The sequence below is a fragment of the Camelus ferus genome, chromosome 20, assembly GCF_009834535.1.
Source record: "Camelus ferus isolate YT-003-E chromosome 20, BCGSAC_Cfer_1.0, whole genome shotgun sequence".
NCBI lineage: Eukaryota > Metazoa > Chordata > Mammalia > Artiodactyla > Camelidae > Camelus > Camelus ferus.
This window is the reverse complement of record NC_045715.1, coordinates 36,241,221-36,265,501: the sequence shown is the minus strand read 5'-3', so window position 1 is coordinate 36,265,501 and position 24,281 is coordinate 36,241,221. Positions and strand designations below refer to the sequence as shown.

General features: G+C 40.5%; 1 protein-coding gene across 20 annotated transcripts in view; it reads right to left on the bottom strand.

Moving 5' to 3' along the window:
• MLIP (muscular LMNA interacting protein) overlaps positions 1-24,281 on the bottom strand; it is a 168,342-nt gene that overhangs the window by 101,244 nt on the left and 42,817 nt on the right. For 18 of the 20 annotated variants that reach the window (XM_032463295.1, XM_032463292.1, XM_032463296.1 and 15 more), the window contains exons 2-3: positions 12,569-12,724; positions 9,154-9,546 (exon numbers count right to left, since the gene is read on the bottom strand). In XM_032463295.1, the coding sequence (XP_032319186.1) occupies positions 9,154-9,546; positions 12,569-12,724 (549 nt within the window). The remainder of the gene's footprint in view (positions 1-9,153; positions 9,547-12,568; positions 12,725-24,281) is intronic. The other 2 variants (XM_032463303.1, XM_032463293.1) reach the window with 1 other exon arrangement.

Sequence of the window (24,281 nt, the reverse complement as noted above, 5' to 3'; positions counted from 1 at the left end):
AAGAGGAGATAAAGACAGGAATAATTTTATGCAGAAAGAAAGAATGGGTACCTGTTAAATGCTCAGTCAAGTAGCTCAAAATAGGCCCTTCTTTTTCTCTCTTTCCTGTAAATCCCTTACTAGTGATAATAAACTTCTCTAATGACATCTACAAATTCTTTCAGTCCCTCCATCCTCTCCTCCTAATCACCCCTGTTCTGGTCTCTATGTTTGTTATTGATGCTCTAATTTCTTCTCTCTCAAGCCTGTTCTCTTTTCTTCTCCACCATTTCTTTCTATTTTTTTTTAATTGAAGGATAATCTGTTTACAATGTTGTGCTAATTTCAGGTGTACAGCACAGTGATTCAGTTCTACATGTATATATATTCCTTTTCATATTCTTTTTCATTACAGGCTATTACAAGGTACTGAATTTAGTTCCCTGTGCTGCCCAAGGCCACCAGCTGAGTGGCGCTGAACTTTCTGCACTGGGGAGAGGGGCTACCTTTCTCGAATTCACATGTGGCCTGGGTCAGGCACCGTACATGGTATCATCATAAATTTAAGACCTGTAGTCTCATCTGGGCCCTGTACCACTCAGACTTTTTGGTGGGTTGTTTGGGGTTTTTCTTTTTCTTTTCCTATGTCTTGACCTCAGCTTCCTCTCCTGTTCTGAACAACAGTTCTTCCCCAAAGTTAACACTCTCCACAAACTCTTTTCCCGGCACCTCCCTCATTGTAGTCAACAGAAACTCCACATTCCCTTTCTCCAGGGAAAAATTGAGAGTAGTACTAGGAAAATTAAAATTTTCTAGATCTATCCTCTTTCTTTTCCTTTGTTCCAAAGAAAAATGAAGAATTTTCCCTTTTTAAATGTACGTTTCCCTCTGTGCTCTGAATCACAGCAGCCCATGCCTTCTCAGGGATCCCCTCTCATAGTTTTCTCCCATCCTTTATCTTTTTTACTAGTTCTCTCATCCTAACATAAATATAAAGCATAATACTTCCAATCTTTAAAAGGACAATAATATCATGTAGTAGATTCTAAAAATGCGCACGTTTTTCTACCCTTTTCATAAGACAGGCAAAGTTCTTTTCCTCACCCTTTAACCTCAACTGGTCCCATAACTTGTTTGGACCAGTGGGACGTTAGCAAATGTGATCCAAGAAGCAGTGGCTTGAGTGGCACCTGTGCGTTGGAGCTTACCAAGTGCAGAACGCTGCCACGATGTGAATGAGCCCAGGTTAGTCTGCTGGAGGACCGCATCCCGGCTAACCAGCCACCATCTGACCCAGCAGCCAATTGCAGACACTTAAGTGAACCACAGCAAAGACAGCTGAGTCTGACTCCAGATCTACAGAACCACCCAGCTAAATACGGCCACACTGTCAACCTGCAGATTTTTGAGCTAAATAAACGGTGGTGTTTGAAAACAGCAAATGTCGGCACGGTGTCTTAAGCAGCAAAAGCTAACTGGTAAAATAAACGAGTGCACACGTGTGCACCAAGATCTGTGGAGCCCGTCCGTGCCCTAGTACGAGTCCACGTAGCTGTTTTTTCAGGCTCGCCTGTGCCACGCCGTCACTGTGTAGATTTCCTTACTTCTTATGGCCAACACACCCTAAAGTGACTCCCCAAAGCACACCCCCACCTTCACAGTCCCCTCCTTTTAAGTAGATGGAAACTGTGACTTGCTTCTAACTAACAGAACCTGGCAAAGGTGAAGGACTTTTGCAGATGTATTTACCATTCCTAATCAGATGACTTTAACTTAATCAAACAGGAGACTGTGCTGGGTAGGCATGACCACATCAAATGAGCCCTCTTTTAAAGGGGACCAAAAGGCTAGAGATCCAAGTAGCAGCGACCCTCTCCAAGGCCAGCCTTAAGAAGCAAGCTGCTATGAACTCACTCTACAGCCTTGAGGAAATGAGCTTCTGCCAATAACACAAGAGAGCTCAGAGGCAAGACCGTTGCCTAGTAGAACCCCAGAGGAGAGGAACCTGACACCTTGGTTTCCAACTTAGGAGACCCAGATCAGCCATGCCCAAACCTCTGAGCTACAGAAACCCTGGGGAAAGTAAATAGGTGTTTTTTTTTTTTTAAAGCCACTGATCTGTGGTCACCTGTTATGCAGCAATAGAATAGTGACACACTTCCCCTGACTTTTAACGGCTTTTACTCCCTATTCTTCCACAGACACTGTTATCACCAACGTCTACAATGATTTATTCCTAAGCCCAATGGGCACTTGAATTCCTGGTCTTTTCTGGTTTCTCTATAGACTGATTTCCAGTCTCTCCCTCCTTTTCAAAACTGTTGTGTCTGCGGCCTCTAGTTCATCCCTCCCTCCCAGAGTATTTCCTGTCATTCAGTGAGCCCTCTTTCCTGGCCATCTGACTTGAAATGCCCAAGCCGTGGTTGTCAACTGAGAAAACCTTTACTCATCCTTCATGTTTCCACTCAGACAAGGTGACCCCTTCCTGGTCTGGTGGTCCAGGCTGATGTAGGTGTCCTCCTCCTAGACATCCCACTCTTGCTTGAACACATCACCTTTCACTGTCATTATTTTCATGTGCATCTGCTTCCCAAGTTCCTTGAAGGCAGGTACTATAATTTTTAAAGTTTGTTTCCCCAGTGTCTACTGCCTGGTATGTTACCTTCATGCAGGAATGAGGAAATAAAGTGTCCAGTGGGTGTAGGAATAGGACAGAGAGCAGAAATGTGCTGTCTGCTCAAAGGAGGTCTCACCACCTCCCTCCGCAGTTGCACCCTCTTATTCTGCTCCAGATTCTGGGCAAGGAAGGCGGGCTGGGGGTGGAATGAACAATGGCTCTCAAATCCGGGTCAGTCTTGACCTCACCAGTGGGACAAACATTTGAGTTCTGACACCACGTCAGGAGACTCTCCTTTTAAAAGGCTTCCTCTCCTTTCTGCTGAAATTGTCAGGGCAACTGATTTTCCATAAATGTACTTCCTCTGCCCTTTGGGCTAATGGTACATTTGATCTCACCCAGGGGAAGCAACCAGCCACCCGGTGAGGGATCACAGGGATTCTGCCGGCATCAGAGCAGAGACAGATCTTCTCACTGAGTCAGAGGAATTCTCCCTGTGGTGTCCAGCCTCACTCACCGTGGATGGTGACAAAGGAGGTTAAGAGGATGGATCAGGATGGAGTGGGAAGATCCCCCCATTTCCCTTCATGTCAGTACATGAAGAGTTGTTAATACCATAAAAGGGTAAGCAAAAGTCATCCAGCTGATGACTTCCTGACATCTTCATAGAAACACGCCATTTTTCAAGGACTTGTGACACAGCAAGCCACTCCTCTCAGCAGTGAGCAGAACCAACACGGAAGTTTAATCTCCCAGCGTTTTTCAAAATCTTCAATCTCTACATCCTTAAACCAAAAGCTATGGATGATTTGTTTTAAAAAGCAAAATACAAAACAACCGCCAAGCTAGGGGGCAGGAGTCCAAGACTGTCTCCCATACGCTAGTATAATTTTTTCTCCACTGTGAATGTTCATTAAGAAAGTTCATGTAACAATGTCTATTTCCTATTTATATCACAGGGTCATGGGGAAGGAATGATCATTCATTCATCAGACCCTTTCTAAGCACCTAGTGTTCCAGGCATTGAGTTACGTGATATGGACAGAAGGTGAGACTTTGTCATCACAGGACTCCCAGATCTACTGGGGTAAGAGAGACCTAGAAAGTCCATTCTGATACAATGTGCTGTATGAATAGAATATTTCATTATAAATGAAGACCCGGGACAATCAGAAAGGTTTCTATGTCTAATGCCCTGTCCAAATAATATTTTACAATCTCTTTTCCATGGACCCATAAAATGTAGGTTCTTAATAAAAATATGTGCCAATGCCTACACTTTTCAGAATTTTTTTTTTAACTTTTTTTCATTTGGGTTTTTTTGGAGGGGGTAATTAGGTTTTTATTTATTTATGAGGTACTGTGGGTTGAACCCAGGACTTCATGCATGCTAAGCACACACTCTAGCACTGAGCTACACCCTCCCCTCCCAGAATTTTTTGTTAAGACCCTCCTTGATTTGACCACAGCTAGTTCTTCTGATCTTTTTGTGTGTGTGTCCTTTCTCCAGTTCTTACCTCCAAATTTTGTTTACACCAATACAAAAGCCTCTCCCTTTTCACATGTTTCTGACCCTGTGCCCTCAAACATGCGACCACCTCCAACTTTTTAAATAGAGTAGATGATTCCTCAGACTCTACCATGGGCCAGGAACCATTCTAGGCCATATATACCATCGCATTTAATCTTCACCCCATTCTACCAGTGAGGACCCTGAGGTTTATGATTTCAAGTAACTACACAGAGGAGCATGGCCGTCAGTTGCTGGTCTCATTTTTTGTTTATTTTTCATACCATCCACCCAATGTATGACCTCTCTTCCCTCATCACTTCTCCACTTGATTTCTGCCCCATCAGCCCTCTCACACTGGCCCCATTCAGGGCATCAAATGACCTCCTTATTTCTCTATTTCATGGACTTTGAGGGCCCTGCTTCATTTGACTGTGTTTTGTATTTTATTTTTACTTGTTTCCATATTTACAAGATTTTATATTGTGTTATACATTACATTATCTTCATAAATAATATATTATAATGCTATTTTAACAAAAAGGCACCAGGCAGTTCTTGCGGTGCAGAGCTGGTCAGACACCAGACAAGCCCAATCCCTCCCGCTGAGGAGGAGGAGCTCAGAGGGGGCGTGTCTCCAAGCAGGGAACAGGGGCCGGGCTGAGGGCTGACCTGGGCAGTGGAAGGGCTTCCATTTCCCACACTGGGATGGTGGCCAGGTCGGACCCCACACGCCTGGCCCCGCCCCTACACATCTTCTGGTTCTAGTAATACTCCCAGAGGAGAGAGGGTCCCCTCCCTTCCCTGCAGGGGCCCCTCTGCTTCACCTCCAGCTCTATCAGCAAAAGGCCTCTTGACCCTCCCCTCAGCTTTGATCTTGGCCTCTTGATCGCTGAGCTTCTAATCATTCCTAAATCGAGCAGCAGCATGTGTTAACCTGGCTGTCCCACTTGGCAGAATGACTGGCTGGTGCACAGAAAGAGAACCCAGTAAGGCAGCTAGAAAATATGAAAAGTACAGTGTTGTCGAGGAAAGCCGCGTTCTCTGCAGGGGGGGGGAGGTCTCCCCGCAAAGAAGTGGGAAATCACACGTGATGACTCCATGTCATGCCATGCTGCCAGAATGTTCTTTCATAGGTGATTATTTTGTATTCCCAAATGGATAGGATTGATACTGGATTCATCTGAGTCTCATAAAGAAAACATTCCTGAGCTACCCTTAAAATTATTGATTAATTCATTTTATAGAGTTTATTTATCTGATCTTGTTTATAAACTACTCTTCTGGTTGAACAGCCTTTTAGTTTTCACTGCATGAAGTCCCTCTCTCCATCTTTGGCCCCCACTCCATCTCCTTCTTAGGTACCTCTCTACACTCTGCTGTTTCCCGGCTTGTGTGTGGTGCCTTCCTGTTCTGCATTCTTTCCATGAATAAACAGCTCCACCCTCACAGCTTCGGTGTGTGTAGCAAACACCTCCAGTCTCCCATCTCACTCCTGTGTCCAGATTCATACTTCCAGCTTCCTTCCTGAGAGCATCGTGCTGCACCTCCGGGCATCTCAAGTTCAACATCAGACGTTTCATCTCTTCCTATCCCTTCCCAAAGCCTGTAATTCTTTCCTCAATTAATGCCAACATTCACTCAGTTTCCTGGCTTATAAATTTCATTCACCCTTGATTTTTTTCTGTATACTGTCAATGAACAACTCCAGTTAATTCTACCTGAAAAAGTCCTTCTTTTTTTAAATTCCAATTTATTTATTATTGTATTATTTAATTATTGTATTTTGGTGGGGAGGAGGGTAATTAGGTTTATTTCTTTTTAGAGGAGGCACTGGGGATTGAACCCAGGACCTCGTGCATGCTAAGCATGGGCTCTACCGCTTGAACTATATCCTCCCCTCTAAAAAGTCCTTCTTTTTTATTCCCAGTGCCATTGCCTCAGCTCCAGGCTTCACCATAGCTAAGCCATCTCTCTCTTAAGTCTAATAGTATCCGTAGGCAAGACAATTCTTAGACCTTGACACCAACATTCAAGACACTGACATTCAAAAATAGTACTGATTTTTTTCTGAATTTTATCCGAGAAAGTTTTCACTCAACTGCTTATATAGCCTTTTTACTTTTGACTTAACGCTTCCAACTTTTTAGTTTGTTGGTGATTTTTGACAATGTGCTTTTACTTAAATGTGCCACTTCAGCAAAAGTATTTGGAACACCAAGTACACTCAACCCAGTATTTATATTGACTATGCACAAGATAATACAGTAACCATTATAGGGAACAAAATGTTTAATAAAAATGAATTTAACCTGGACTTTACCTTTCAAGACTTGCCAATCTGCTAGAGGAGATAAGGTGTAAACCTAAATGTGTATAATACTTGCTGGGATAGGGTAACTTATAAAAATGTACAGAAAAGGCTACCAGAAATATATTGAGGGAGAGTTTGCTTTCACTGAAGGAACCAAAGCGGGCTTCATGAAGGAGCCAACATCTGAACAAAGACTTCAACAATGTGAAATTTTAAATACGTATACTTTTCATACACCTTATTGAACCTACATATACGCAAGACACTACACTAAGTGCTAAAGACACAGAAATGAACAAAAGACAGACCTCGACTTCAAGTGGTTCTCAGTCTAGTGAGGAAGAAAAATAAACTCAATGATTATAATCAGGTTATAAATATAAAAGGAGTTATATCGGAGATTTAAAAAAAAAAAAAGATTACAAACTCTAAGGAAAGTGACAAAGTTCAGGAGAAAACCTAACTCCTCTTTAAAGGGAATGTCTCTGGGAAAAGGTGCTACTTGAACTGAGCTTCGAGTAGCCAAGACCAACATGAAGGCAGGCTGGGGAAGAAAGAAGCATCACACACAGGAATGAAGGGCCCAGGGATGCAAAGGTAGGAAGCATGTGCTTGGCTGATGGTTCAAGAGAGCTGAAGAAGAAAGGTACAAGAGGTGGACAGAAAAATGACACCTAGGCAGGTGGTCAGACTATGGTCAGACTAAGAACTAAGGACATTTTTTTTTTTTGGAATATCTTCATAAATTAGTCCTGACTTACTGCTAGTGCTAATTTGTAGACAATTCTGTACGTGGGTTCATTTTTACCAGGTAGACCAGAAGGACACTTAATTAACTGCATTTCTGATTGAAAGACTAATGTGACTGGTACCAGGTGATCAAATGATGGAATCGTCTTTAGGCTTTTTAAGTTAAGCTTTGACTCCTGACTACTTGAAACTTCTGAGTGCCTTCTTTGATGATCTGGTCATTGCTGTTTAGTTTACATCTGTGGGTAACAGTCATCTTATTTTTATTTCATGATGACCTAGTACCCGTTGCTCAAGGGGATTATTACAGGAAATGGAATCAGGAACAATGGCGATTCCCAAACATTTCAGGACCCAGCAGTCCTCCTTCTGTGGTGATCAGAATGTTCTGCCACCACTAATGAATCAGGCTGAGCTTTATCTTTTCATTTGGAGCTTTGACAACATGAACTATAACTTACTTCTAACCTATTTTGGCAAAAAAAAAATCCATATATGTGTTTAGTCTCTAGTTTAGACTCTCTATATATGATCACATGAAAACAAAATAAATGACCAACTCAGCAGAAGAAATCTATCAATTGGGGAAAAGAGTAAATTAAAATTCCAAACTTTGCTTCATTGAGGGTATTTTTCTTCACTTATATTTGGTATCACCGTGTCTACATGTTCTTCAAAGGGGCCAGAATAAAGTATCCTCCACTGACTATGTCAATGTCCACATCTCCAATTTGGTTATTCCACCATCTTTCCAAAGGCAGGAAAGAAATGTTTAAGCTTATCACCACTGACTGAGAAGATGCTTAATTATATGATTAGAATATTTCCAATAACTAGCTGAGAATAAATTTCAAGAAGAAATCAATCTTTTAGTCCAATAGACCTGGGTGGTGGTACCCCAGTGAGAGTCTTCCAGCACCAAAAGGTGGCATGAGGATACTGAATGCTTGAAGGTGACATCAGTGCAGCATCGGGAAGTCAGCAAAAGCTGCAGACATTAAGATGGGGTGGCACCAAAAATAAGATGCCTACTCTACCATTTTGCATGCATCCTAGTAGCTCCAAAAAGCCAACTCACCAATAAACATGTTCTTCCAGTTACTCTGAGATGCTTGCAAATGTCTGGTCTAGCAGCTCCTAAATGGGGCATTTGGGTACCAACTCATGCTCATTGTCAAGGAGAGCTCTGTACCCACTACTTACTCCCCAGGCCAGCCTCTGCATTCCTGACATCCTCTCTACATCTCGTCAAAGTCATCTTACAACTTCATGACAACAAATAGCCAGTCGCTCTATTTCTTTCCCTTCCAAATCTCTCCCTACCCACCCTTTACTCTCTGCCATCATAGGTATGGGTCTTCTTCTACTGTATCAAAGGCTCTCCCCCTTAAAGGAACCATTCAATCTTGCAGCTCAGTTTTGGGGATAGGTTGTTCTCCCCAGTCCACTGAGAACGGCCCTGCTTCTGGTGGCTTCAGGAACACAATAGGTATTTCCCTTAAGACATTCAGGAGGGAAAGATTTTCCTTCCACGCTCTTATTACCTCGTGGCTCCTTTTATTACTCTTCCACTTGTTTCAGAGTAACGTGTCTACGACTAATCCCCAGTTGATGTCTTTTCGGCGGGGCTTTCTCACGTCTCCATCAGGCTCTCTCTCCCAAGAAACTCCCACTGCCAACCTTCTCCCAAGAATTTTCAGAAGGAAGAGTTAACATTCCCCCAAGCCCACTCCGGCTGAGTGTTTTCCATGTTCTCTTCAGCCAATCCACAGTAAAATTGTATGTCATCCCTTTTGTCATAGGAATATAGTATATCTATATTTATACTGTGATGATTTATGACCTTGGGATTTAGGTTTTTAACATCGTTTTCTTTGGGAGTTTTGTAGGCCTTGACTAAATAGGAAGGACTTTGCAGACAGTCTAGAACAAGAGGTGTTAAATAGAAACATTTTCTTTTAAATGACAAGAAGGAAAACCTACCTGCCCATGTTTTTGCTGAGGAGCCACTCCATGGGGCATTTCAGGATGTGGTGGGGCCTGGAGGTCTGCCCCCCGGGTTTTGGGGCGCACCACGTCAGAGGCCAGACTGGAGGAGAGGGCCAGAGACCGGGGCCGAGCAGCTGTGGTGTCCACCCCAACTGGGGGGCCCTGTTCACCCTGTCTGCTTGGAGCTTCATCCTCTCCTTCAGAGTCCACAATGAAGACATACTCAGCTTTGAAGAGGTCACTCTGCTGCATTCCTTGAGGTTCGTTTGCTTTCAGTCCCTTTCCTTGTGAAATCTTGTCCTTCACCTCTAAAGGATAAGTCAACGTTCCTCCGTCTCTCTCCCGTTGGCTCCCAGCATTCAAGGTCAAGTACTCATTGGAAATAGACTGCAATAAACGTAGAGACATAAAAGCGTTGACATCGATTTGATAAATGCTTCTTCTCTGCACATACCCTTAAAAGCTTAACCTGCTTATAATCTCCAAGGACAAGAGTTTTTAAAAATATATCTAAAAATCAGATTGGCTTAGGAGAAATTGGGTTGAAATTAGTGGATTACTTTTACTAACCTGCTTGTTCATTCTGGTCCAAGTTCATATAATTTAGGGTTTAGAATCAACATCAATGAACAAACCTGCTTTCCAATAAATCCTGATACGACTTTTTATGAAGAGAGGAAAGGAGCAATGCTTTCCATAAAGATATTCATGAAACAAATGGGGACTGGTCAAGGGTTTAGTTAATGGTCAAGAAAAACCTGTATATCCTGCAGAAGCCAGGGGAGAAAGGAAATCCCATTGAAAAGTTCTAAAATAATATGACTCTTTAAAAGTTTGAGAAGAAAAGTAGAATTGGAACAAAATGCACAGAAATTCAAACAAAACAATCCAATCCAAGCTGATTGGGAAGAACGCATGAATAGGACACCAAGAAAGACAGATATTTTTAGTGCAAAGTATTTTTTAACTGTTATTTTATTTTGGATTTGTAATTCTCAGTATTTTCCCATCCAATTTTCTCTGAATACATAGAAGGTTTACAAGACCGGGGGGAGAGACAGCTTTATTATGCACTAAAGCATCTTTTTCTATAATTATAGCAGCTACGTACACTAGGATTGTGTTTAAAAGACCCAAGGTTAATTCTCTGGGTTTTGATCATCATACTATGGTTACTATTCTTCTTTTCCTTGCCACTTTTCTTTAAGTTTCACATTATTTCGAAATAGAAAGTTAAAGACAGAAAATAAGTTAAATTTCAACTATGGCCGTCAACTTAATGTGGGCTCATATGTAATATGTGTTGTGTATGTGAAGACTGGATAGTCCAACCGTGGACTAGATACAACTAAATGAAGGAGATGACTTCAGACCCTCATTCCACACTTTTCAGCTGATGATCATAGTCAAGATAAAACCCAAGTTGCCTCTGATTAGGATTTCTCTGACCATGGTCATTTCATATATTAAATTACAACACTAGGTAGTAACAAAACCCAGATTGGAAGGAAGTTCAAATTAAAAATCAGAGGATTCAAAGACAGATTGCTTATCACATGGGAAGTTAACAGAATCACTAGAGAGCTGGCAAAGTTGAACTAGTTTTTGGAAACATTATTAATGATCTCAAATAACTCCCTCCATCCACAGTCCATTATTCTCTATTCCTTTATTCTGATGTATTTTTCTTACAACATTTATCACCACCTGAGATTTTATTATCTCCTTTTTACTGTTTTTGTTGTCTGCCTTCCTGATAACAAATAAGTTACATGAGTTGACTTTATTCATTCGGAATCCATAGCACCAAGCACGTGGCGTGTTTTTAAATAAATAAAATAAATATTTTAAATAGTAAATTTAAATAAAACAGTAAATAGTTTTTAAATATGTAAAGGATGAGGGATTATCTACCCTGTTCTATTAGAATAGTGAATTGTTTTAAAAACAGGAAGAAAAACCTTTAATCTTTTAAAGATGTGGTTGTGTTGGCACCAATGTATCAGCAGATGAATATCATTATTTTAGGGAGCTTTGGAGGTCTGCAACCAAGGTTGATTCTTGTATCTACGGTCTCACCCACTCAGAGCACCTAATAACAGAAAGATCCCATGAATATATTATATATACTTGAGTACTGCTGGGGACAAACTTCCCAGAAATGCCTTACATAGCATTCAGGGTTTCTCTGAAATAATTTGGTCCCAACAGTCTTTGAAATAAGATAGCACTGTAAGTTCCAGGTTCACAGATAAATATATTATTACTCTCTAGATAGAATGTTTTCATATAGACAAGGAAAATCAGACAATTTTATCTTCTGCAAATTGGCTCACAAATACCATAGAGCTCCCTCTGTCACATTTTGTTTCTAACAAGACAGTATTAAAATACATTTTAAAGAGAAAAAAAATTTTTTTACCCAAAATATCATTATTTTAGCACAAGTCATGTTTAGGTTTTTGTTTGCTTGTTTGAATTTCATTTTCAGTCTTGGTCTCACTTTAGAGAAGAATCATCAGGGTATAAATACCATTTTACAACCTACTGGATCACTTAGTAGTATACAAATTAACATGCTCCAGGAAATTACATAATCATGATGGCTGTAACTTTGTCAAGGTGATGTGCTGTCATAGTCTTCGCATTTCTCTGACTGTTACACATTGGGCCATTTTTATTTTTCTCTAATTATTTTCCTACGTAACACTTTTCTTCTTTCATACTGTTTCTCTGGGACACGTTTCCAAGAGTCAGATCACTGAAAGGTTACTGAAACATTCTTAGGACTGTGGATAAGGGTTTTCCACTCAAATTACCCAAATCCACAAAACTAGCAACAAAGTGTGATCATGCCAGTATCTCGACAATTGCCCTAACATCGACTATTACATTTTTTTTACTGTTGCTAATCTGTTACACACAAAATAATACCTCACTCGATCTTGTATATATTTCCCAGTGCTATACAGTGTAATCTTGTTTATCTATTCTACATATGCCTGCCAGTATCTACAAATTTTGAACTAAAATAATTAATAATAATAATAAATACCTCACTCTATCTAGTATTTTCTCTATGAAGATAAATTTAAACTTTTAAAAAAATTTGCTTTTATTATTTTAAGATACCTTTGGGAGCAGGGGATGCCAAGAGGCAGAATATATCATGTGAACAGCAAACCACAGGACGTCAGACCCAAAGTGCTGAGAATAATGTATTGGAGAGAACCCAGGACTTGATCACGTTGAAGCTCCTGTTACATAACTATATTTTTAGCCAATCTTAGATTTCACAGTCATCTCACTTTAAGCAGAGAAAATAAACTTTCATACAGATTTTCAAGTCATTACTATGGATTATTTAATGTTAATTGCTTGATATAAAAAATAATAAAAATAATCCTACCCTATTTACAGTTTCTGGAGTCTTATCGCTTGGCTCCTCAGGAATTTTAACAAGGAATTTAGAGGTGTCAGTCAACTGGGAGTGGGTTGGTAGTCTTCTGACAGTGGGAACAAATGTGAAGATCAGAGGTTTGGCTTCAGAGTCACCAGAAGAGACCTATGAGACACGTAATAAATGAGACTTTCAGTCTTCTTAAAGGTTCACCTTGACTTCGTTCTCTATATATTGTGATATTTACCTCATTGATTTTGATAAATTGCCTGTTACCCTGTGATCGTGTGTATGGTTACCAAAGAGAACAGCCTTTAAAATATTCAGAGTGTACCAGATCCTTTTTTTATGAAAAATATTTCTCAGAGAAAGAAATACAACCCCAGGAAGATCCCACTATAGAACAAAGCAAGGAAAGAGCAGGGGGACAAGTCGACCAGCTGGCATAAGGCATCTGTACCTCCGTGGGGTCATCGCAAACACAGCACCTGGTCTACTCTGCAACTGACTTGCATCCATTTAGCCCTGGGTTTAGCAAGTCTGAGCTGGCTCTCAATCACTAAGCACGCATGAAACTTCCAACAGAGATCGTTATCAAGAGGGTTCAAATACGGACTGAAGGTGGAAAGTTTACTTTTCTGGCTGTCGGACTACCCCTGCCTCTTCTCAGGGAAATACCCTCTCTTTCCTTCCTTCTTTATTCATTCAAAAATCATCTTGTTAATACTTGCTGTGTGGCGGCCCTTGGGAGCTCAGGCGACAATCGTGAAGAGGAAACGGTCAACAGACCACACACAAGCAGGGAAAGTGTGGGCACAGGAGAGGAAGGGAAGAATGATGAGGGGTGCTACCCAGTCTGGGAAACTCTGCAAAAGGCAGCACCTGAAACTGAAGCCCCGGGGGAGAGGAAGATGAGGACCCCGGCTGAGCGAAAAATAAAGAAAGCGTCAATGGTGGGGTGAGGACCAAGCCTGGATTTTGTCCTATTGACAACAAGCAACCGTGAAAGTCCCATAGATTGGGCACGGCATCATCACATTAGAATTTTAGATAGCTAATGCCGGTTTTTAAAGACACGAGATCGGAATCAGGTCAGAAAGCCAAGAGCGGCAGATGGGGGGCCACGTGGAAAGGGAGAAGGTGCTATATAAAGTATATACACAACAGGGTCCTACTGTACAGCACAGGGAACTATATTCAACATCTTTTAGTAACCTGTAATGAAAAAGAATAAGAACACAAATATATGTATGTATCTGTATGACTGAACTATTACGCTGTACACCAGAAACTGACACAACATTGCAAGCTGACTATACTTCCAAAAAAAATTGTCGTTATTCCCCCATCACAGTCATGGCACCATTCCTGGGCTGTAGCTTATCATCAGAAAATAATAAATCAATGCTTTCCTTTGTAGGAAGGGACCATGACATCCCTTGTGAGATTTGGGGAGCCCACTAAGTGTCATCAGTGATACACAATTCAGCACACCTTCCTGATGGATTATTTTCCAGGAAGGTTTCTTTACATGACTCATCTCATCAATATCATGATGGATGGAGAGGGGGGTTTCAGCAAGGAAATCACTGAGGGTAGTTCAGATAGTTCATCATAGAATTTCATTTGGATAGGAAATAAAGATCGTCTTCTAGGAGTCAGAGAAGACGTGAAATTGTGACTTTGTCCTCAGGCTCTGTAAGCCTGCCCTCATCTCCCCACATGACAATGACAGGTGTATCATAGGTTTTATCCGGAGGAAATTTAAATACTGATGCATGAAAGCCTTCAGTGTAAGTGTCCTGTGGTTACAAAATACACATAACCATCATTAACAGTAACTTTGCCTTCCAAAGCATATACAGTGACAAAAATTCCCTTCTCCAAAAGGCTTGCTACTTAAGTATTTAAAATACAAATAGGTGGTTGCTATCGATACGTTATAAACTATTGACTTTTTAAAGGTTAATAGCTACAATTTTAGTGAATAAAATGGAAACAAAGTATGAATAAACACCGATGCTTCAATGAATAAAGTGCGCTTTTAGAACACTGTCCTCCAAGGAATTTCTCAACATAACCGCAGGTTGACAATAAAAGCAACTGAAAATAAGTAGAATTGTTTCCTTCTACTTTATTGTTACAGGTTCCTACAGAAACATCCATTTCCTACATAAAATTTCTTTTTTTCATTTCCTACATAAAATTTCTTCACCAGTGTAGGAGTGCACTTTTTTTTTTATTTTAGTGGAACCAACGTATGATGTCATTCAAGCATAACATAAAAATGGAAAATCCAATTGTACTAATAAAGACTTCATTCATCTTCCTAGGTTACTGCTACGGAAAAGACCAGGGATAAATTCCTGTCCACACACAGAGCCTCAGAAGGACAACCACCAAAAGGGGGCCATGGTTTGGTATTCGCTTTTAAGCTGGGAGTACAATGTTATCATGCAGTTCTTTTCATCACTTTTACCTAGCATCCTCTTATCCTACCAAAGATGTATGGAATTTTTTTTTTTTTTTTGCACAGAATTTAGTTGGAAAAGGATTTGAAATCATACTAGCGACACTATACAACATGTAGATGAAGAGCCCCTTGTTAGCTGGTTGACTGCTGAATCCCTTATTCAGAAAAGAAAAATAAAATAAAATGAAGTGCCATTTACTGCATACTGTGGCCCAGTTCCAGCGGAGCCCAGAAATGAATTGCTATGGTGATGAAAACTCATTTCCCACACAGAGCAGAAACAGATGCATGTTAATACCATTGCATTTGTTAAATGCCAATTAACACTTTCAGTTGTCGATGTTGCTTAAAAACACATCTTAGTTCCTCTCCTTGGGAAACCACTTTAATCACAGAAATTAGAGCTGAAAGGATTAAAAGCTCTTCCTAAATATGGTTTCCAGGGCTCCAAACTGAGACTGTCCCTTCTCACCGGACAGCTGGCTAATGATTTAAGAGACTGTTCACCCCCATGCCATGAAGGCTGTTTGCACTTTTGCTCCGTCTTGAGCTATAGTGCCTTCCTTTCTTCTATTTCTGTGAAAGTTCTTTCCCTTGCGATGTTGACACCCACACTCACAGATGGCCACTAGCCTCCTGTTGAGAAGAAACATTACAGGGTGTCTGGGCACACATGCCACGCCAAGGACTGTCCTGAGCATCTTTGATTGCCAGTAAGCAGTTTTGCTTTTATCTGCTCATCCTTTCCCCTAACTGTCTGTAACATTTCATTTGAGTATAGCGAAACTGATCTACTCCCAGGCAGCTCTCCCTCAAACCCGCTTGCAGCCAACACCACAGTGCAGAGCCTTTAAAAGTTCTTGAAAGCATTAAGGAAAGACTTCCTTTTACCTGGGGTGCGGTCTGAACGCTCCCGGCTAGGATGCACGAGTTCATTTGGAAGTGATTGTTCCCGCAGTCCCTCGGGAGCCCCCGTTCTGGAAGCATTGATTCATCACATAAGGGAGTGAGCAAATCAACGCCTTAGGTGGGAAGGGAGCCGCTGACTGAAACAACACACACACACACACACACACACACACACACACCCCACGCACAGAGAAAAGAATTCTAAAAAGAGGTAACATGGAACCCTCCCTGAACTGAAGGATTTTGTCAGCTCCAAAGAGCAGATTTATGTTCAGACCATTTTTAGATTTGGAACTTCACGAGAGGTCACGTTGACTACTAAAATGGAGCCAGTAGAAGTTAAAAAAAAAAAAAAAAAGAATCACCACCTACAGGCATTCTCCCCTCTTTTCTTTGCATGCATGTCCTCCAATTACATATTCTGCAAAAAAGAACAGAGAAGCCAGATTGTGCTGCAACACGGAGCTGATTGAAGGGTCCCCCGCATCTGCCAATCCCAGCCATCAGCCGGTCACACTCACTGAGAACATTCAGAAGTATGAACACATGCAAACACTGGGTCTCGATAAAGGACAAGCAAACATACAGTGATCACTTCAAAAATCAATAACTTTAATTATTGGTCCTTGGCACATAAACAGCAAGTGATGATCCAGGAGCATCTGCAGTGACTGAAGTTTTGCTATGAACCACATCTGCTCTAAAAGAGAGCTTGGAATCAAATATTCGTCAAAGCAAAATCCCATTCCAAGCTTCCTGGAAGGCAGTGCTCGTTCCGACCACAGACAAACCTCAGAACTTCACATGTGAAAACTGATTGGAGCCTTCAGCTTTTCGCATTTCTATTTTCTAAGTATTGATTTTTCTCCAAAAATCTGTCATATCTATATTTGTGCTTTGGCAATGAAAGATGTTGTGTCACAAGGGCTGATTATAGACCAAAGGCTCTGGGAAGAATGAAAGTTTTATTTTAGGACTTAGATTATACCTCTTAACATTTTCACCGTTATCAAAAGCCTGACTGTGTGGAAACATTACAAGTAAAATAATCGTCAGTATTTTATTATGCATGTGGGGAAAAGCTATTCCAAATAACCCAGTACTTTTTGACCTAGGAAATGATCTAAACTGTTTAATGGAAGTGCCGTGTAATATCATGAAACAAATTATACGCCTTTTTCTATGCTGTGTATATTTAGGAATACTTAAAAGAGAATTTTATACCTTCCTGCCCTCAAAGAGCTTACGGTTTAACTGAGAAATTAAAGCAGGTGTACCGAGATAAAAAGCAAAGAAGAAAAATCCCACACTGCTAGTTCTCAACGTTTACACATGAGCCACTGGAGAGATCTCATTAAAATGCAGCTTCTGATTGAGGAGCTCTGGGGATCATTTCCCACTAGCCCCTGGTGATGCCCAGCTGCTGGTCTGTGACACTCTGAGTAGCAAAGACTCAGAGGAATTTGGGGAGGCGGGTGTTGAGATCACAGTCACCTGGAGTAAGTAACTCAAGGATAAAGTGGCATCTGGGCTGCGCTTAGAAGAGAAGGGGGAGGGGGGCCTCTGAATGGTGGACTGGAATAACCCTTATTTCCAGTAGAGAGAAAGCCCTGAGGGATGACACCTGTCAGCAGGCAGCAGGTGTCGCCCTAAAGCCCGGGGCCCACCGTGTAGTCAGATCACTCACTGACTGTGGGACCTGGGGGGCTTTCGGGACCCCTCGAAGGCTCAGTCCTCCACCAAGTGAAATGTGGATCAGTGTTGTACTTATTTCACAGGGTTCTCGGGCAAATTACAATTAAATCCGGCATCTAAAGCTCTGTGCCAGGCAAAAACTTAATATATGTTGCTCCTGTGAGTACGACTGCTACTCAGCCTGGTAAATAACATAAATGAGAATACAGGCAAATAAGACTAGAAAAGCTGGTTACGTCTAGATCATCAGAGATCTTTTTTTTTTTAATTATTTTGCCATTTTAATCATTTTTAAGTGTCCAGTTTAGTGAGCGGCATTGGGTAAAACTGATATGGTTGTGTGATTGTCACCACTATCCATCCACAGAACTTTTCTCATCTTGTCCAACTGAACCTCTGTTCCCAACTGGGCAATAATTCCCCATTCCCTGCCCCACCCCAGCCCCAACCCCCCCACTGTTTTAGTTTCTACATTCAGGTGCATCTCTCCCCTGTCTTCATAGATCATCAGAGATCTTGAAGTAAGGTGTTTTGATGTATTCAGTAAGGAATAGGATTTAAGATTTTATATATATATATATATTTTTATAAATATATATTTATATATATGTGTGTGCATATGTATATACATATATATGTGTATATGTATGTGAATCCAAACATCAAAAGGTAGACTTGAACAAACAATAGGTTCCTACTGTATAGCACAGGGACCTGTACTCAATAGCTTGGAATAATCTATAATGAAAAAGAATATGAAAAGGAATATATATATGTATACGTATAACTGAATCACTATGCTGTACACCAGAAACAAACACAACATTGTAAATCAACTACACTTCAATTTAAAAAGAGTAGCCTTAACAGATCCTGGGCACCACACTCATCTCCAGGTTCCAGGTGTGCAGCTCCCCAGGGGAAAGAAACAGTTCCCTCCTGTGTTACTGGTTCAATCAGTTTATTCTAAGTCAGTTCAAACAACAAGGAAGCTCTTTTCCTAAATCTCATTCTGTCCTTCTCCCTCTGGTCTTTCCTTTTGCTCATTCCCTCACCCTAAAAATAAAGCAATATCTAGGCATGTTGGCACAATCAAATTTGGGAAGGGAAATACTTCAGCCCCTCCCCTTTGCCCTACTTGAGTTCTTCCTTGAATCCTTTTACAACATGACAACCAATTCAATTAATACATTATTTTGTTGTTTTGTTCTGTGTCTTATTGGGAACTTTTCTCTGATCATTTTCTTCAACTTATTTTATTAATAATCATTGGTGTTACAAACAATAAATGCTCAAGAGGGTGTGGAGAAAAGGGAATCTTCCTACACTGTTGATGGGAATGTAATTCGGTGCAGCCATTATGGAAAACAGTAGAGAGATTCCTTAAAACACTAAAAATAGAGTTACCATATGATCTAGCAATCCAACTCCTGGCATATATCCAGAGAAAACTCTAACTCAAAAAGATATATGCACCCCAATGTTCATAGCAGCACTATTTACAGTAGCCAAGACAAGGAACCAACCTAAACATCCATCAGCAGATGACTGGATGAAGAAGAGGCATATATATATATATATATATATATATATATATATATATATATATATATATATATGGAATATTACTCAGCCATGAAAAAGAATGAAATAATGCCATTTGCAGCAATAAGGATGGACCTAGAGATTATCTTACTAAGTGAAGTTAAGTCAGAGAAAGACAAATATCATGTGATATCACTTATATGTGGAATCTAAAAAATGATACAAATGAACGTATTTACAAAACAGAAACGACTCACAGACATACAAAACAAACTTACGGTTACCCAAAGGGAAAGGGTGGGGGAGGGATAAATTAGGAGTTTAGGATTAGCACATACAAACTACTATTTATAAAATAGATAAACTACAAGGTCCTACTGTATAGCACAGGGAACTATACTCAGTATCTTGTAATAACCTATAATGGAAAAGAATATGAAAAAGAATATATATATATATATGTTAACACAATATTGTAAATCAGCTGTACTTCAAGTTAAAAAAGTAATAATCAAAATTGTTGGTGTGATAGACTATTTCTTATATTGATAGAAGATATAATTTTTACTTAACAAAAAGCATAAGGGCCATGTCTTATAATAGCATGCTTCAGCCATCTGGCTAGTACCTACATACAGCCTCAAAGAGCACATGCATTTAGAACAATCTCTATAGAAACCAACCTCATTTGAATGGAAAATGATGGCACCTGGTCAAAAAAATAGGCCTCAGTCTCAGATGACGAAGACCAAGTGCGCTACTTACACAGGATGGGGGGCAGGGAGGAGGGGAGGGTCTACCCTCCAATTACACCTACTTTTTTCTATAGTTAATAAGGTCCCCCAGGGTCTGCCTAAGACCCTGAGGCATTTTATAAACACAGACTTTCAATGATCTCTCTCCCACTCAGGAACCCAGAATGTCCTGCTCAATAACATTTTTCCAAAAGAAAATAAAGCTTGTTGAAGTTTGCAACAGACAAACACAATCCAAAATTCTCTTTAAAATCTGGCATTATTGATGGTTGAAGTAGAGCATTCTCCACTCTTCCTACTACACATATTTTACTGCAATACCTTCCAGCCTGAAGACTCTTAAGGTGTTGCTTTTAAAACAAACAATACAGAACAAATAGTCTTGCTTCCTGACATGGGAAACAAATCTGAGACAAAAATAGATTTGTCCACGAAAATTTGCTAAGAAACATGTAAATGATTAAATAGATCCAGCTGCCAAGGCTATTCAGAAGTCCATTTGTCTGTTCTTATGCCTTGTGCTTTAAAAAAAAAAAAGAAGAAGAAGAAGAAGGTACTAGAAATCCCATTTATTTATCTTTATAAACACCTGTTGAGTGCCAGGCACTATTATTCTAAGCTCTAGGAGACATCAAGATAAAGACCTATTCTCAGCATGTGCTACCATCTTGTGAGGGAGGCACCTTCCATCACAGTTTACAGCGGTGGTGAGTGAAATCAGAGAGCAGCGCAGGTGATGTGCTGAATCTGAGCTGCGTGGGGAAGAGGTCTCGGGCCGTTCCCAGGGAGCTTTCACTCTCAGCTTCTGCCCTTGGTTTCTCTTTCTGGTAACCAACATCAGGACACTTCTCATTCTGTTTTAGCCCTGGGTGGTGTTTTTCCTCTGAAGATGGGAATCACTTGGGGTTTGGACCTCAGTCTCCAAGATAATTCTAGGGATCCCAATCAGACTCAGAATGAAGTATATGGTATTTAATGTGAATTTTGACATGTCATCAAAACCGCATGAGGTACCGTCACAGCCTCAGTTTGGTTTGCTTCCACTCCTGTTATTAACACTCATGGAACTGCTTATCTTTGGGGGATATCCTCCCAGGTAAAAGGCTACTAGAAGCCCTCCTTAATTCTAGTAAACCAAAACCTTCAAAATATTGAAGAAACTCTAGCTCTAAGTGAAAGCAAGGAAGAGGTGGTCCCAAATTCCACACCCTCTGCACACTATAGACCCACGTGTGCCAATGGGTCATGAACATATTCTGCAGCACAGGAATGTGAACTGAATAAATGGCTAATACATTGACTAAAAGATCTCAAAACATATCCAAAGTACCAAAGTGTGGTGCAGAGAGTTGGGAATAAAGCCCAGGATTTAACAGAAATACTCAGAGATTCCATAGTAAATCACTTCTATATACATCATAAGAGACACTTAAATTCTAACCCAGAATACAGTTTATAAAATCTTATTTGTAAGTGCATAGAATAGTGCTTTAGAGTTCACATCATAATTTCATAAAGGAACATAAACAAAGTAATATTTATTTCCAATATGATTTTTGGTATAATACGATTTAAATGTTTAAAATAAAAGGGGGCGGTGGGGAGCATATAGCTCAGTGGTAGAGAGCATGCTTAGCATGCACGAGGTCCTGGGTTCAAACCCAGTATCTCCATTAAATAAATAAATAAACCTAATTACCTTCCCCCACTGCCAAAAAAAAAAAAAAAAGCTTAATAAAAATAAATAAATCAAAGGGGAAGCAACAGCATTCTATTTTATGTTCCAGATATACTGACATATGAAGAAAGCCCTCAAAAGCCTTCATCACATTCTACAGATAAAAATTGTATCTGTGTTACTCACTTTGGGCAATGATGAAAATTGAGTTCAAAAAATGTTTTTAAAATGGTTCCCCAAAAATGGCTCAAATAAAAAGGTTTAATGGGTTATTTTAGATATGCTTTTTTTTTGGTGGGGGGAGGTAATTAGGTTTGTTCACTTACTCATTTATTTTTAATGGCGATACTGGGGATTGAACCCAGGACCTTGTGCATGCTAAGCCCACGCTCTACCACTTGAGCTACACCCCTCCTAACTGGTTAGTTTAAAAGCTCTCAACTCTCTCGCTTCAGGCTCTGCCCATCAGAGCAAGTCATGAACTGCCCTGCCCGTAAGGTAGGTCATCATAGAAAGATCGATAACCAATGTATTGTCATTAGAGTCACATCTTCACTTTCCAGAACAATTATATTTAACAGTAGCTCCCTTATATCGGTCAACGTAGAGAACAGGCTAAGTACAAGTGCAAAGACACACATACCAAGAAAATAACCACTACTTACTATACATATTTTGCATTTTATCTTAATCCATCGTTTCTTTTCATTTATACGCTATGGACATGCATGCCTCTTAGCAAATAACTGAAGGAAGGTGTCAGAAAGCCAGTTTTGGTCAGTTTTAATCTCGGGCTACCTAACTTTGACCGGAAGAACAAAACAGAGACAGTATAAGAGTAAAACTAATTAATTGTGTTGGTGAAACAGCAGAGAGAACGTGGGCTTTAGGTGAGCGAGTACTGGCGTGGTATCCCCGCCCTCAACCACATATTAGCTGTGTGACTCTAGGCAGATTCTTGACCTCTCTGAGCTTCATTTATTTTGGGGGGGAAGGGGATAACTTTTTTTTTGAGGATACTTTTTTGGGGGAGGGGTAATTAGGTTATTTATTTTTAATTACTGTTGTTATTATTTTTAATGGAGGTTCTGGGGACTGAACCCAGGACCTCGTGCCTGGTAAGTACACACTCTACCACTGAGATGTGCCCTCCTCCCAATTTATTTATGACCTAGAGTTTATCACATAACCTGGGAGACTCTTGGGTGTAAAAGACGGGAGGATGGAAGTGGGGGGCCCACTGTTAGTAATTCCTTCAGGGCAACGGGCATGAAATGGGATGATTTGGTACAAACCAAAACATAATCAGCCTACTAATTTGCAATTTGGGGGTACTAATATCTCAAAACTGTTGTGAGGTTAAAAATGGCATCATGTAAGAAACGATGTAGGAAGTTTAACCATATACGTGTTCAGTAAGTTATTTTTCCTTCTCATAAATCACAGCTAGGCATGGGTTAGGGGCGGGGCTGATACGAGGCACTAACTGTGTTATCTTCTTAAAAACGGAGCAAAATGAATGACTGACATCTGCTTGGAAAGCTTGGGTTAATTCCCAAGGGTTAATTCCTCTTCACCCTGCTGAGTTCTGAGAAACTCAAGAGATTCCGTGGTGAATCATTTTAATTTGCATGATGAGGGTAACACAATTTCCCAGCACACAATACACTTCATCAGATCACTACCGTATGACAACTGGGGTCAGATAACAGCCTCTGCTGTCTGCTGTCTTACACCTTGTACTTCTGCGTAGCACTTGATGTTTTTAAGTTACAAGAGGGGAGGTTGTAGCTCAAGTGGTAGAGCGCATGCCTAGCATGCACGAGGTCCTGGGTTCAATCTCCAGTGCCTCCTCCAAATAGAAATAAGTAAATAAACCTCATTATCTCCCCCTCATAAAAACAAAACAAAATTTTAAAAGAATTTTTAAAAATTATATGGTTTTATATATATATAATGGATTCTTTCCTATTTGGCTCCCCCATTGAAACACAACCATCAGGACAGTGGGAAATTTCTATTTTGTCTCCTGCTGTATCTCCAGCACCTCGTTTAGTGTCTATCACACAGTAGGGGGTCAATAAATGTCCATTAAATAAACGCAAGACTGTGTGCATTCATGAGAGTTAAGTGAAGGATTCAGACAGGGCACGAGAGATTTCTGTCTTCAAGGAACATTCCGTGTTAGGGTCTATAGAGAAATCAGAGTGATTTAATCACTGTATAATTTTATTACTTTGACGACAGATAGCATATAAAAATAATAGCAACCCACACCGAATGCCAAAGCTGTGACTGTTTTAAGAACGCCTGGAAGGAATCAGCATCCAAAGGGTGTGTGAGGGGCTAGGGTACGTGAAGGGAAATGGAAAAGCTTCTCTGGTCCAGATCACTCCTGTCAATCTTGGCAGCCCGGCATGGTCTGCCACCCTGGCCACGTCACACGCCTCGCCCACTCCTCCCAGAACAGCCTGGATGTACGTATAATACATATAAACACCATTTAACGAGTTTTATGGGATGCTGTTTCTGATCCTTAATATAGATCATCTCTTAAATTTCTCACAACAAGCCAGCAAGAGAACCAGGATGCCCATTAGACGAGTAAGAAAAATGAGACTCGGGGAGATTAAATTATTTGCTTAACCAGCACATGACGAAATTGGA